Source organism: Lissotriton helveticus, chromosome 4_1 (assembly GCF_964261635.1).
Source record: "Lissotriton helveticus chromosome 4_1, aLisHel1.1, whole genome shotgun sequence".
Lineage (NCBI taxonomy): Eukaryota > Metazoa > Chordata > Amphibia > Caudata > Salamandridae > Lissotriton > Lissotriton helveticus.
The window spans coordinates 819,627,815-819,642,757 of NC_136063.1; the positions used below are offsets into that span (position 1 = coordinate 819,627,815).

Sequence of the window (14,943 nt, forward strand, 5' to 3'; positions counted from 1 at the left end):
CACTGTTTCCTCTTGTCTTTCTTCACGCGAACCATTTCCTGTCTGATTTAACGCCGCTTGTTTGGAGCCATTGTTTCCTGAAAAAACAGGCAGTGTCGGAGGACTGCGCTGGAACTGATTATTGTACGGAACAACCAATAACAGCTCATGACCAAGGTCATCACATAATCAAGCAACACAGTTCCAAAGACCCATGAACGGATTACTTACACCAGAACGAGGAGGGTCCACTTCTTCAGAGGTCATTGGGCAGGATAACACTCTCCTCCGTGTCCTTAAAAGAATTTAAACTTACCAGCACTATAGCTAGGCAAATTTTCATTCTATGTCAGGACCAGAGGCTCAGATTATGCCAGTTCAAAGCTTGTCGAACACTAACCGTGCCACCTCTAGCACTGGTGTGAAATAGAACCTCTTAAAGGTAGAGTAAGAGGACCAGTCGGCAGCGCGCATCAGATCTTCCAAACGCGCTCCTAGAGAAAAAGCCTTCGTCCATTGCCCCTCTCGCTGAGTGGGCCCCAAACTGCTTTGAGACCACTCTGTACGGTATGCGTAGTGCAATGAGCAGTTGCTTCTCACCCAAATGGCGAGTTTCCCCTGTCAAATCTTCATATGCATGGAGGCACTGCACCACACACAGTTTAGGGCAATCTTGGAATGCTGGGTATGAAATGACCCTGGTATTACACTTGGTCATTCTACTTACCGTGAACAATACCCCCTCTGGCAAAAAACACTCTAGCCGAGATGTCCAAGGCCTGTACGTCTGAGACGGGCCTGCACAAGACCAGGCATAAAAGCATTGCCAATTTGGCTGTCACTTCCTTATGGGACAGAAACCTATTTAGTTGCCAGGAAAGAAAAAGATTCAACACTAGGTTCACGTCCAATAGGACCGAATTCCTGTGAGGAGTTGGCAAACCAATGGGTGCTCCCCCACCGGGAAACCCTGCACAGTGCTGTGACCTGCTGAAATCACAGAGCGCAAGGTGTTAATTGAGCGGTAAGCCAAGCCGTCTTCAGCTAAACCCGCTTGAAAATTGAGAATGTGGACTACATCTGCCCCCACGGGATTGACACATCATTGCACACACCAACAACGCCTTCTATTCCATGCTGATCGGTATCTCTTGGCTATGCTGTCTGCCCATGCCCTGTCCCGAAAGCCCAGGGAGCGACCAGCGATGCCGGAGATCCGCCGTACCATCAACCTCAACGTCCCCTCTACGACCAGCCGATGGGGAACGAGATCGGGATTGAGGAGAATGTGAGGGAAGTGGGGGAGTCGAATTGGAGAATCCCAAGAAAGTTCCAGTAGAACCGGAACCAGACTCGAGACCTCCAAAAGGGTGTGATTAACACAAATTCCACCTGCTGGCGGCGAAGTAGGGCGGACACTTGTTTGATCATGGAAAAAGGAGGAAAGGCATAGCACTGGTCCTCCTGCCAGTCCTAAAGAAACGCATCCGTCACCTCTGCTTGAGGTTCCAGCCTCCAACCGAAGTACCTTGGTAACTGATGATCCAGTCGTGACACAAAGAGATAGACTGAAAAGGGACCCCATCTCTTCCTCAACTGGGAGAAGACTTGCGGGTCTAACTTCCACACACTGGCATCCAGAAGGTGGCGAGAGTGCCAATCCACCACGTCATTCTCCCAACCCGAAAGGTATTCTGCCGTAACTGGGATCTGGTTGTCTAGGCAGAAGTGCCAAAACTCCTTGGCTAGGTGCGCTAACGTCCTGGAGCCACCCAGGTAATTGATGTGCCGGACCGCAGAGATCTTGAGAAGGACACAAAATTGGACCCTGACCTTTGTCCAGCATTGCATCGCAAACGAGCCTGCCAGCAGTTCCAGGGATTTGATGTGCAATGGTCTGTTCGTTAGAGGACCAGGCTCCACCTGTGGAGAACTCTCAGCACCTGGCCCCCAATCAGAACGTCTGGCATTGGACTCGATCCCGATATCCGGGGCGGAACTGAATATCGCTCGGCCATTCCACGCCCCCATGTGGGTGAGCCACCAGGCCATCTCGTCTCTCACTTCCTCCGTCAGGGGCACCGACTGGGAGTAAGTTAGGCCACTCCTGAGAGGAGGCCTACTAGGCGTGCTAGCTGACCTAAAGAAATCTGCGTCTTCGCCAAGGTCTGGCGCAGCTCGTGCCTGATCTTCGCCATCTTCCCGGCGGGAAGACTCTGAGTCGAGGAGACAGTGTCTACTGTGAAAGCTAAAAAGGTTGCACACTGGACCGGAACTAAAGGTATTTCTTCTCGTTTATGAAAAACCCCAGTCCCTGAAGCAGATCGACTGCCATCCGCAACTGGCTGTACAGCCTTCTGGGGCACTGATCCAGAAACAGCATGTTGTCTAAATAGACTAGCATTCGAACCCCCTGTGCACGCAGGAACTACACTGCCGGTCTGAGGACCTTTGTGAAACACCACAGAGCGTAGTATAGCCTGAAAGGGAGAGTGGTGAACTCGAAAATGTGGCCTTCCCATCTGAACTGAAGAAAACGCCGATGAGGTGGGAAGATCGGGACCGTCGGGTACGCATCCTTCAGGTTGGGGCGGACCATCCAATCGAGTGGTCTCAGCACATCTCTGAGGAGGTGGATACCCTCCATTTTAAAGTGGCGGTAGACCACCCACTCGTTAAAACTCTTAAAGTTGATGACTGGTCTCCGACCCCATCTACTTTGTCGACCAAGAAAATGTTGCTGAGGAAGCCACTGGGATGTTCTTTCGCGTAGCAAATTGCCCTATTTTTTGGAGGAGGGCGGAGACCTCTTTGTGTACCAGGTCTGTGTCCTGCTGGGAAAAGAAAATGGGGCGGGACGTGTCAGCTGACGCAGACGGTCATGAAACTCCAACTGGAAGCTCTGGACCGTCTGCAGCACCCAAGCCTTGCTCATGAGAGAGACCCAAGCCAAGTAAAAGAGCCCTAAGCAGCCCCCCACCTGTAGGCTCGCTGAGGGTAGCACATTCACCTTTCCCAGTGTTGTTTTACTGGCCTCGGGAGCCTCCACAGCCGTGGAACTTCTGTCCTCTGGTGGGGTAGAACGTGTTTAAACGGGCATTGTCTTGATATTGCCCACTCCTGGAGCCTTGCCCCCTGTCAGGGTTGTAGGAGAACCGGCAGTATGAGTGGCCCCTGCCACGACCGGCCCTTGCAAAATCCAGGGAGTAAATACCCTTCTTATGTTCGACTGGGCTTCGTCCAGTGGGGTGAATGTTGCCACGAACTTGCCCACCTCTTTGACGAACGGGTCACCAAATAAGCCGCCCTGGGCCACTGCGCCGGCTTCCGAAGAAGCCAGGTCACCCAATTTTGGGTCCACCTTGATCACGAGAGAACTCCGCCTCTCCGTGGAGAGCGCACAATTAGCGTTCCCCAAAACCACAATGGCGCGCTGCGCCCAGACTGAGAGCACTTCTGGGGAAATTAGGGTACCGGAGGCCTTAGCCTCTTAGGCCATGTCAAGGATTTTGGTCACAGGACCCACTGCATCCAACAGCTTGACCTGGCATGAGCACCAGGACAGAACAATACCCTTCTTAGGGTCCCTCACAAACTTTGCCAGGAAGGTTGGCCTCTTCGGGTCTATTTTGGGCATTAGGGCCACCTTCCCTTTCAAACTGTGGCAGGGGCAGTCTGTTGATCTAGGGTGGACAATATCGTCTGGATACTGCATGACTAGATCCCCCCACAAACTGAGGCAAGACAGACCCAAACTGGGTGGCAGGGGGCAAGGCTGAGCTCTCACAGGGGCAGTGCTCGCCTGACTCACACTGCCCAAAGAGACTGCACTGCGCCCCCGAGCGGCAGAAGGACCTCTCCGCACCTCCAAGGGGAAAGCCAGTCGCGTAAGGTACGCCCAAAGCGTCCCGCGACCTAAAGGGAATCTGAAAATCAGAAATATATGCAAGCGCTACAAAACACCATTGAAGACAGCTTTTCATAACCCCCAAACTGGGAGAAAGAAATGGAATCGACTTATCTTGCTGCTCAGCAGCGAAGGAAGAGGAAACATCGTGTTGGGAAAATGCTGGGTTGCTGGAGTGCGGACAGCGAGGAAGGACCACTGTTGAGACTTTTTGGTTTCCTTTTGTTCATGGGAAACGTAGTTGGTTAATGTTTAAAAAATGTGCTGCTATGAAAATAAAGCGAAGGAAGAAGGCATAATCGAAGCCTCCGGTCCTGAATCGCTGGCGCATCGCTAATGCTCAGGCTTTGTTAGCCAGATATGATAGAGCTCATTAAGATGAGTTAGAAAAACTCATGCAATTCCTGCATGATGAGCATAAATCTAAGGCAAATGATCTCATTCAGGAAAGCAAACTTATCTCCAATACCTCCATCAAGTGTGCCCTAGACGCAGCAGACACAGCAGCGCACGTAGTAAACACCAGTGTACTGCTACGCAGACATGTATGGTTGAGAATTTCAGGTTTCAAACCTGAAGTACAGTCTTCTATTCTCAACCAGCAATTTGACAAAGAGCACCTCTTTGGTCCAGCAGTTGAGAACTCGCTGGAAAAAAAAGAAAAAAGATATTTAAGTCGAAAGTCCATGGGGGCTTTGCAGTTACCTGCCAATAGGGGTTCCTTTCGTCGCTCCTTTTACAGGGGTGGCTCCAAAAATATTTCTACAGGACATCCCTCCTCCTCTTACAAGGGCAACAACCAATCGCCCTCATCAAGAGGCTATTTCGAAAGATGCTTTATAGGAAACAATGGTAAGAGAGGAGGCAGAGGCAACTCCACATGCACTTCTCTTGCAAACAACAAGCAGTGACTTCAATCAATCAATCAAAACATTTGTAAATCGCACTACTTACCTGTGAGGGTCTCAAGGCGCAAGGGGGAATGCTGCTACTGCTCGAAAAGCCAGGTCTTGAGGAGTCTTCTGAAGGTCAGCAGGTCTTCGGTCTGCCGTAGGGGAATGGGGAGGGTGTTCCAAGTCTTGGCGGCAAGGTGGGAGAATGATCTGCCGCCGGAGGTCGCTCTTCGGATGCGGCGGACTGTGGCGAGGGCGAGGGCGAGGGCGGCGGAGCGAAGCTGGCGGGTGGGGGTGTAGAAGCTGAGGCGTCTGTTGAGGTACGCTGGTCCGGTGTTGCGGAGTGCCTTGTGTGCGTGGGCGAGGAGCTTGAAGATTATCCTCTTGTTGATGGGGAGCCAGTGCAGGTCTCTCAGGTGGGGTGTGATGTGGCTGCAGCAAGAGATGTCGATGATCAGGCCTGCAGAGGCGTTTTGAATGCTTTGAAGTAGTTTCAGGATTTTGACAGAGGCCCCTGCGTAGTGGGCGTTGCGGTAGTCCAGCCTGCTGCTGACGAGAGCCTGGGTGACAATTCTTCTCGTTTCGGTAGGGATCCACTTGTAGATCTTGCGGAGCATGCGGAGGGTGTTGAAGCAGGAGGATGAGACGGCGTTGACCTGCTTAGTTATGGAGAGGGTGGATTCTAGGATGAACCCTAGGTTGCATGCGTGGTCGGTGGATGTTGGAGCTGATCCCAGTGCCGTCGGCCACCAGGAGTCGTACCAGGCCGAGGGGGTGGATCCGAGGATGAGGACTTCCGTCTTGTCAGAGTTTAGCTTCAGTCGGTTGTTGATCATCCACTCGGCGACGGCTTTCATTCCTTCGTGGAGGTTGGTTTTGGCGGTGTGGGGGTCCTTGGTGAAGGAGAGGATCAGCTGGGTGTCGTCGGTGTAGGAGATGATGTTGAGGTCATGCTGTCGGGCGACGTGGGCGAGCGGTGCCATGTAGATGTTGAACAACGTCGGGCTGAGGGATGAGCCCTGAGGTACGCCGCAGATGATCTCGGTCTCTTTGGAGCGGAAATGAGGGAGGCTGACGTTCTGAGTTCTGCTGGAGAGGAAGTAGGTGGTCCAGTCCAAGGGCTTCTCTTGGATCCCTGTGTCGTGGAGGCGTGTGCGGAGGGTGCGGTGGCAGACCGTGTTGAAGGAAGCTGACAGGTCCAGGAGGATGTGGGCCGCGGTTTCTCCGTTGTCTAGCAGGGCCCTGATGTCATCGGTGGTGGCGATGAGGGCAGTTTTGTGCTGTCGTTGCTGCAGAACCCGGACTGGGACGGTTCCAGGATGCTGTTCTCCTCGAGGTAGCGGGTCAGATGTTTGTCGAAGGTCTTCTCGATGACCTTCGCCGGGAACTGGAGTAGGGAGATGGGCCGGAAGTTTTTGAGGTCCTTGGGGTCGGCCTTGGGTTTTTTGAGTAAGGCGTTGATCTCGGCGTGCTTCCAGCTCTCCGGGATGGTCGCTGTCTTGAAGGAGAAGTTGATGGCTTTCCGGAGATGGGGTGCGATGGTGGTGCTGGCTTTGTTGAAGATGTGGTGTGGGCATGGGTCTGACGGAGATCCGGAGTGGATGGTGTTTATGATTTTGATGGTGTCGTCGTCGTTTATGTTGGTCCAGGAGAGCAGGCAGCCGGTGCGAGTGGTGGTCGTGGTCGTGGGGGTGGGGTCTCAGTGGTTGTCGGGGCGGTCGTTGAAGCTATCGTGGATGTCTGCGTTCTTGAGATGGAAGAAGGTGGCAAGGGATTTGCACAGGTCTTGCGAGGCCGGGAGGTTGTTTGAGTTGGAGCTGGGGTTGGAGAGTTCTTTTACAATGCTGAAGAGCTCTTTGCTGTTGTGTACGTTGTTGTCTAGGCAGTCTTTGAAGGAGGCCCTTTTGGCGCATCTGATTAGGTGATAGTGTCTACGGGTGGCGTTCTTGTGGGCTGCGTAGCTGTCCGGTGTCCGTTCACGGTGCCATTTCTTCTCTAGCATTGGGCAGGATTGTTTGGAGGCCTGGAGGTCTTCAGTGAACCAGCTGGCTTTCTTGCTGGTGTGACTGTTGGAAGGTTACTTGATCGGGGCGACAGTGCTGGCGCAGACATCGATCCACTGTCTGAGGTTGCGGGCGGCGGTGTCGGGGTCGGCGGGTGGGCTCCGGGCTAGGGTGGTGGTTAGCTGGTCTTTGGTGACTTTGCTCCAGCAGCGGCGGGGGATCTGTCGGGTGCGATGGTGCGTGGTGGTTTTCCGGAAGGTGAAGTGGATGCACCAATGGTCGGTCCAGTGGAGTTCGGTGGTGTGGTTGAAGGAGACGTGGGAGCTTGCAGAGTAGATGGGGTCAAGCGTGTGGCCGGCTGGGTGGGTGGGTGTTGTGACGAGTTTCCCCGAGTCCCAGGTTGGCAATCAGGGTGGTGGAGTTGGTGTCGTCGTTGTTGTTCTCGAGGTGGAAGTCCAGGTCCCCGAGGAAGATGTAGTCTGTGGAGACGAGGGCGTGTGTGCTGACGAAGTCTGCAATGGAGTCGCTGAACTGTGGTCGGGGTCCGGTGGTCTGTAGATGAGGGTTCCTCTGAGGGTGGTGTTGGGATCGGTGTGGATCTGGAAGTGCAGATGTCCAGCGGTGCTGAGGGTGTCGTCGGTGTTGGTCGAGACTCTGAGCGTGTTACTGTCGATGATGGCGATACCTCCACCTCCTCCTCCTACTCCGTTGGTGCGGTCCCTTTGGGTGATCTTGTAGTCGTCCGGGATGGCTATGGCGATGTCGTGTGCCGAGGAGGGGTTCAGCCACGTCTCCGTCAGGAAAGCGACATCTGGGAAGGTTGAGTCGAGTAGGTCCCAGAGTTTAACGGCGTGTTTGCGGGCGGAGCGGGTGTTGAGAAGAATGCATCTGAGGTAGTTGGGTACTCTCCTGGTGTTTGGGTTTGCGGGTTGGATGCTGGTGAAGCTGCAGTTCCGGCAGGAGAAGGGTCCTTGGGTGCGCTTTGGGGCAGCCAGGCATCAGGTGTGTGGGCGTCCTGTGTTGAGTGCGTGGAGGGTGCTGGCATCGTAGCGGAGACGGGCGTCGTGGCGTTCGCGGGGGCCAGGGGTTCTGGCGCTGGACGCGGTCCAGGCGTGGACGGGCTTGCCTTAGGCGCGACAGCGGCGCGCCCACTGCGCGCGGCCGAACTGCTGCCGATATACATGGGGAGGTGGAAGGGAGGAGCAGCTGGGAGGGGAGGGGGGAGCGGGGCGGCGAATGGGCGAACGGGGGCGGGGCCGCAGGGACGCAGCGGCAGGAAAAAACGGGTGAGGAGCGGTGGAGGGAAACAGAGGGCAACGGGGCACAGACTCGCAGGGGGGAAAAGGAAACACAGGCAGAAACTAAATACAGGGCACAAAAAACAATGCACAGGGCGCAGAAATCACCAGGGTGAAGGAAAATACAGGTGGCAAGAACAACACAAAATAATACAGAACCAAGTGCAGCGAGCGAGCCGCGAACTCGCGACCGGCAGCAATAGCAAGATGGGGGGGGGGGCGCTCACACTAGGTGGAGCTGTTGCGGCGGCAAGAGGAGCGACCTGCCTGAGAGCAGGGTCAAAGGTCGCTTCCTTCCTTCCGCTACCCCAATCATTTAACTCCTATTGGAGGACGTCTCTCACAATTTCTCCATGTCTGGAACACAATCACCTCAGACAAATGGGTTTTAGAAATTATACAATATGGTTACTGCCTGGAACTTAGAAACTCCCCCAAACATTCTTCCAAGATCACACGCAATGTCACAAGAACATCTTGCCCTTCTAAAGCGAGAACTTCTCTCTCTGTTACAAAAAGGAGCTATAGAACCAGTTCCATTAAAATATCAAAGGGCAGGGGTATACTCCCTGTACTTCTTGAGTCCCAAGAAGAACGGCTCTCTCAGGCCTATACTAGACCTCAGAGAACTACATCTATACATTGTCAGACCACTTTCACATGGTCACACTCCCAACAAGTGCTCCTGCTCCTTCAACAAGGCGATTTTCTGTCCACTGTGGACTTGAAGGCCGCCTATTTCCATATCCCAATACACCCTGCTCACCGCAAGTACCTCAGGTTTGTGGTAGCAGGTCAGCATTATCAGTTCAAAGTACTCCCATTCAGATTAACTACCGCACCCAGGGTTTTCACCAAATGCCTGGCAGTAGTCACATCTCATCTACGAAGACAACACATTCATGTCTTCCCATACTTAGACAACTGGCTCATAAGCCAGCTCGCAACAAAGCTGTCTATGTCACACTCACAAAATAGTGCAGTTGCTACACCATCTTGGATTCACAGTAAATCTGTTCAAGTCCCATCTCCAACCATCCAACACAGAAATGTATTTGGGAGCAACAATAGATACATATAAGGCTCTGGCCTACCCCAATCCGGTCAGAATCTACTCTCTGTTTCAACCTCAACCCTCATTACCAGCTTGGGTGTTCATGCAGTTTACTAGGGATGATGGAGTCTTGCATTCTGATAGTCCCTTACGCAAGGCTCCACATGCATCCCCTTCAGGAGTGCTTAGAACATCATGGAATCAGACTCAGGGTCTCCTATCGGATCTAGTGTTGGTGGTCGGCCGCACCCATCGGTCTCTGCAGTGGTAGAATACACAAAAGCTTTTAAAAGGGAGGCCCTTCATCGACCTGTTTTCACAGATAGTGCTAACAGCAGACGCATCACTCACTGGTTGGGGAGCTCATCTCCAGACGCAAACAATTCAGGGCATGTGGAGCCTGCTGCAAAAGCTGCTTCACATAAATCATCTAGGGCTGGTAGCGATTTTTCTAAGCCTCAAAGCGTTTCAAGTACATCTAGTAGGCAAAGCTGTCCTGATCCGCACAGACAACATGACAGCAATGTACTTCATACAAAAACAGGGTGAAGTACACTCTCTCCAGCTGTCACAACTAGCACAGACCATCTGGAAATGGGTCATAAGTCACAAAATGTACCTCCTTGCAGAACACTTCCCAGGAGTAAACAATCAAATTGCAGATCTGCTCAGTCATCAAAGACAACAGGTTCACAAATGGGAACTCCACCCTAAAGTTCTCCTCCCATTCTTCCAAATGTGGGGCTTTCCGGACATAGATCTGTTCGCCACAAATTGAAACGCAAAATGCCCAAAGTTCTCATCCAGGCATCCACACCCATTGTCCAACGCAATGCACTATGGATGAATTGGTCAGGGGATATTTGCTTACGCTTTTCCGCCTGTTCCACTTATTCCCTTAGGGGTTTGGAAGATCAGACAGGCGTCCCTGAAACTAATCCTAGTTGCTCCCACATGGGCCCTGCAACCCTGGTTCACAACACTGTTGGAGCGCTCTGTAGTTCCTCCCCAAAAACTACATCTCACTCCCAATCTTCTCACTCAGAGCCATGGAGAGATAAGACATCCAGATCCCAGTCATCTCAATCTTGTGATCTGGCTCTTGAAAACATATAGCTACCGTAATCTACCGCCAGACTGCTTGATCATCATCAAAGAGGCTAGACGTTCTACCACAAGAGCATGCTATGCAGCTAAGTGGAAGAGATTTCTGATATACTGCAATAACAATGAAATCGATCCGTTGGACACTTCAATTCAAAACATCATTAGCTATCTATTACATCTGCAGCTTTCCAATTTAGCGTAGTCTTCCATACCCTTACATCTTGCTGCAATAGCTGCATATCTAGAGAACAGACAACATCTGTCTCTCTTTAGAGTGCCTGTCATTAAAGCATTTATCTGCAAAGTTTCAACATGGTCTACAGCTCACACATTCACAAAACACTATTGTGTAGATGTGTTAGCAAGACAGCAAGCTAGTGTGGGCCAAGCAGTTTCACGCACAATATTTCACACGACTGCAACAGCTACAGGTTAGCCACCACTTTGGGAGATAACTGCTATATAGTCTATCCAATACATGTGATCTACAGCTAACATGCCTCGAACGGAAAATGCTACTTACCCAGTATGCATCTGTTATTGGCATGTAGAGCTGTATATTCACATGCACCGACCTTCCTCCCTGGATACCTATACCTGTTGCAGTAATATCTTACTTAGATACATATAACAGGGACATCTCTTACTACTCTTACTAACTCCATTATCTACCAATGGAGCTGATGCCCATGCGCACTATTACCGAAAGGAGGAGTCACCTACCTCGTGACTGGAAAAGACTTCTTCGAACAAAACAAAGTGCAAACATCCAGACCCAACACTAGATGGCTGGCTATGCAAAGCATGTGAATCTACAGCTCTACATGCTAAGAACAGATGCATACTGGGTAAGTAGCGTTTTCCTTCTCTCTGAGTAATTTGCTCTGACTGGCTGTTAACATTATATATTGCTATTTCTTGTGCCAAATAATGTATGGGTATATGAATTCCAAACTTTCTGCCACTTTCTTGAATATGTATTTACTGCTTGCCATAACTACCTTTGGTGAGTCAAGTGACTGTTGCATCCCAATCCAGTAAGAAACATATCCTCCTAGGGATATACATTTTCAGATCGTATCCTTTTTATCTGTTTGCTAAATAAACTGTCCATGAGCATGTATAGCACACTACAGTTGACTTAATACAGGTTATTTGAGTTTGTTTTGTCAGCAATTATGAAACCCCTTTTAAATACGATGACAGATAAAAAAAAGTTGCATGGACCTTTTGATGAATTTTGTAGCTCTTTCTGAACTTGGGGTTCTACTACTGTTTGACTTATTGCCTTTCTTGTTTCCTACGCCAGTTTTGACCTTCTGACTCTTGCGGTGGAACTGAAAAAGTGGCTAATTGAAAATTAATTATATTGTTATAATGAAGTATAACCTTGAGCATACATTTTTGTATTTGTGTGATGATTTATCATTTAAATTGTAAGCAATGCTGTGTCTTTTTGACAGAATTTCAACTTAAAGGTAATTCTACCTGGATTGCAGGAAGACACTCAGTTCTTGAAAATAAGGCTGCTGCCAGGTAATCCTTTTTATTTATGTGCATTTGTATAATTGCATATTCTCATTCTTTGCATTGTTTGCTCCACAAACACCCACCCTCTAAGTATACCCTAATGTCTACGTGCATACCCTTTTTTTTATCTGTGATACTTCTTGAATATTTTTCCCCAGTAACCTTAATGCAGTGACAGTAAGCTGATATGATTTTTTCTGTGGTCTGGCGTTAGCCTTGGCCTTTTGATTTTATTTAAAAAAAAAAATATATATATATAGATATATATATAGATATATATACAGCCCGCCCCGGCGTTGCCCGGGGGAGAGGGGGGCTGGGGGCAGCATTTTAAGGCTCTGTGCACTCCCACCCGCACCGACATTGCCCAGACCGCATGCCTCGCCTCCAGCCCCGACATTGCCCAGACCGCCTCGATCCTCCCGCCTGCCTTTGCCTTACCTGAGCCGCCCTCAACCGACTTCACCGCCACTCCTCGCCGCTCTTTGCCTTACCTGAGCCGCCGTCCACTCCGGACTCCACCGCCACTCCTCGCCGCACGTCACCGCTCCTCCCCGCATATCGTCATTACGTCTAGGTCGCGCTCAGCGCTACGTCGCGGCCGGCGCTTGTTTTAGGGGACTACTTTGTTTACAAAATGTAATTTTTTAATTTACGTTTTTTTAAATTTAATGTCGCCTATGTCCATCTACACACCCTGAGGATTCCAACAATGTATTGGGTGTGTGGATTGGCGCTGTGGTTCCCGAGTTTACCTGGCCAAAAGGTGCAAGTTCTCTCTTTATAATAGTAGTATATATATATATATATATATATATATATATCAATCCATATGGCTCTCTTTCTTTTCCGGTAGGCGCTGCTAGTTGTGGCCGCGTTGCTCCTGCGGTTGAGCCCAACCGCTATTTATCCAAACAACGATTCCTTCCGCGGAAGGAAATCCTGGAGTCGCAATTACCCAACACGATTCACAAGGAAATTGATTTCAAAGTTCTTTATTTTAATCCATAGGGTGTCAAAACCAAGACAAAACCAACGCGTTTCGACAGCCTCCGCTGTCTTGTTCACGGTCAGTTTGAATCGTGCATTATCACAGATATATAAACAAACCACATTTCCTGAAACACAAAAGTTGCCGCCCAAGGGGGCGTGATTAAGGTCAATGCCACAACCCTTTGGAATTCTGGGTTATGTAGTTCAATCAGTCTACTTTGGTTTGCGGTTAGTTTTTCCGCATCAAAGTGTCTCGCCCCACACAGTAGGTACTGTATAATCATTGTGTCTAATTATATCCAGTAGTACTCTTAGTAATGTGGTTCAATCAGTTGGTTCTTTTTTTGTTTTGTCCTAGGACATTCTTGTGTGCACACATCCTAGTCACATGTCCGCTGTATCAGTTCCCACTTTTAAGACTTCTGGATCTTGTAGTTCAAAGTGACATATTGTTCTGCACGGCATTTTCCATGTGGCAATTTGACAATGTAGACCTTGTATCATCAAGTTTTGTTCGGTGGGGGCAATTTTGCCTGATATGATTTCAGATGTAGCCCTCAGGTGGGCTGTTTGGCAGACCTATTTTTTGGCACAATGATTTTTGGTTCCCGATTGTGGGTTGTGGTTTGAGGTTTTCATTTTTGGTTTTGCTGCCCTCCAGTGGGCTTAGATCGTTTAATAGGTATTTTGATTTGGGTTTGCTTTGATCTGTGAAATAGTTCATAAGGTGTAAAGGTGAAAAATAAAAATTAAAATTGTTTTTGATTGCACCACGGGATGCTTTGTAAGGATTAGGTTTGTTTTGGTTGGAGTTTCAAGACTGTTGGACTTTTCACAAATGTATGTAAAGTTCCTCCGATTGGTTAAGGCCAAACGGGGTCCTAGGACAAAACAAAAAAAGAACCAACTGATTGAACCACATTACTAAGAGTACTACTGGATATAATTAGACACAATGATTATACAGTACCTACTGTGTGGGGCGAGACACTTTGATGCGGAAAAACTAACCGCAAACCAAAGTAGACTGATTGAACTACATAACCCAGAATTCCAAAGGGTTGTGGCATTGACCTTAATCACGCCCCCTTGGGCGGCAACTTTTGTGTTTCAGGAAATGTGGTTTGTTTATATATCTGTGATAATGCACGATTCAAACTGACCGTGAACAAGACAGCGGAGGCTGTCGAAACGCGTTGGTTTTGTCTTGGTTTTGACACCCTATGGATTAAAATAAAGAACTTTGAAATCAATTTCCTTGTGAATCGTGTTGGGTAATTGCGACTCCAGGATTTCCTTCTGCGGAAGGAATCGTTGTTTGGATATATATATATATATATATATATATATATATATATATATATATATATATATATATTCACTGAAAAAACCATGGGTTATAGACCATATATAGTTAGGAATTAGCATTTACAAAACCTTATTTTACTCACACAAAACCATTGAAATTCCATATATAGTTAGTTGCACTAACTATATATCGCGCACCCGCAATCCACTGCTGATGATGTCACATATTACATCATTCATGACATGGTCAGTGACATCACTGATGACATCTCAAATGACATCACTGATGACATCTCAAATGACATCACTGATGACATCTCAAATGACATCACTGATGACATCTCAAATGACATCACTGATGACATCACTGAGCCGGGGCGTTGACTAGGTGGGGCCTCCGGCCGCAACCACAGCGCCAACGATCGCTGCTGACGGAGGGGAGCCTTGCCGGTGAGAGCCACTGATCTGAAGAACCGCTGCCTGCGGTGCCTCCCTGAACCGCTTGACGGAGGCCCCCGAGGGGCGGTGTGGTGGCGCGGACTGGGAGGGGGCGCTTGGCTCCTGCCCCCTCCCCAAGTCTTGTTGCCCTGGTGTGGCCTGAGATCGCCCCCGACATAGGCGGCCGGCTCCCGGGGTCCGGCGGAACTTTTTGCCTTTTGGTGACTCTTCATTCTGGACCTTGTCCCACAATCCGTTTGAACTGAAGACACGTCTTGCGGTGCCCTCCCAATGCGGCCTGGTCCCTGAATGTGTGCAGGGTAACGGTATTGATTGGATCAAGATGGCGGCTTCACACAAAGCTGACTCAAGTGTTGCTGCTGATGCTATGCAGACAAAAACTGGTTTTCAGTTTGTACATTCTTCAGGATTT

The 14,943-nt window shown here is 49.7% G+C and overlaps 1 protein-coding gene across 1 annotated transcript in view; it reads left to right on the plus strand.

The window, feature by feature from the left end:
• Positions 1 to 14,943, plus strand: part of SMCHD1 (structural maintenance of chromosomes flexible hinge domain containing 1) — a 2,317,253-nt gene that overhangs the window by 764,409 nt on the left and 1,537,901 nt on the right. Inside the window, exon 22 of the mRNA XM_078687460.1 lies at positions 11,705 to 11,777. Coding sequence (XP_078543586.1) covers positions 11,705 to 11,777 — 73 coding nt within the window. The remainder of the gene's footprint in view (positions 1 to 11,704; positions 11,778 to 14,943) is intronic.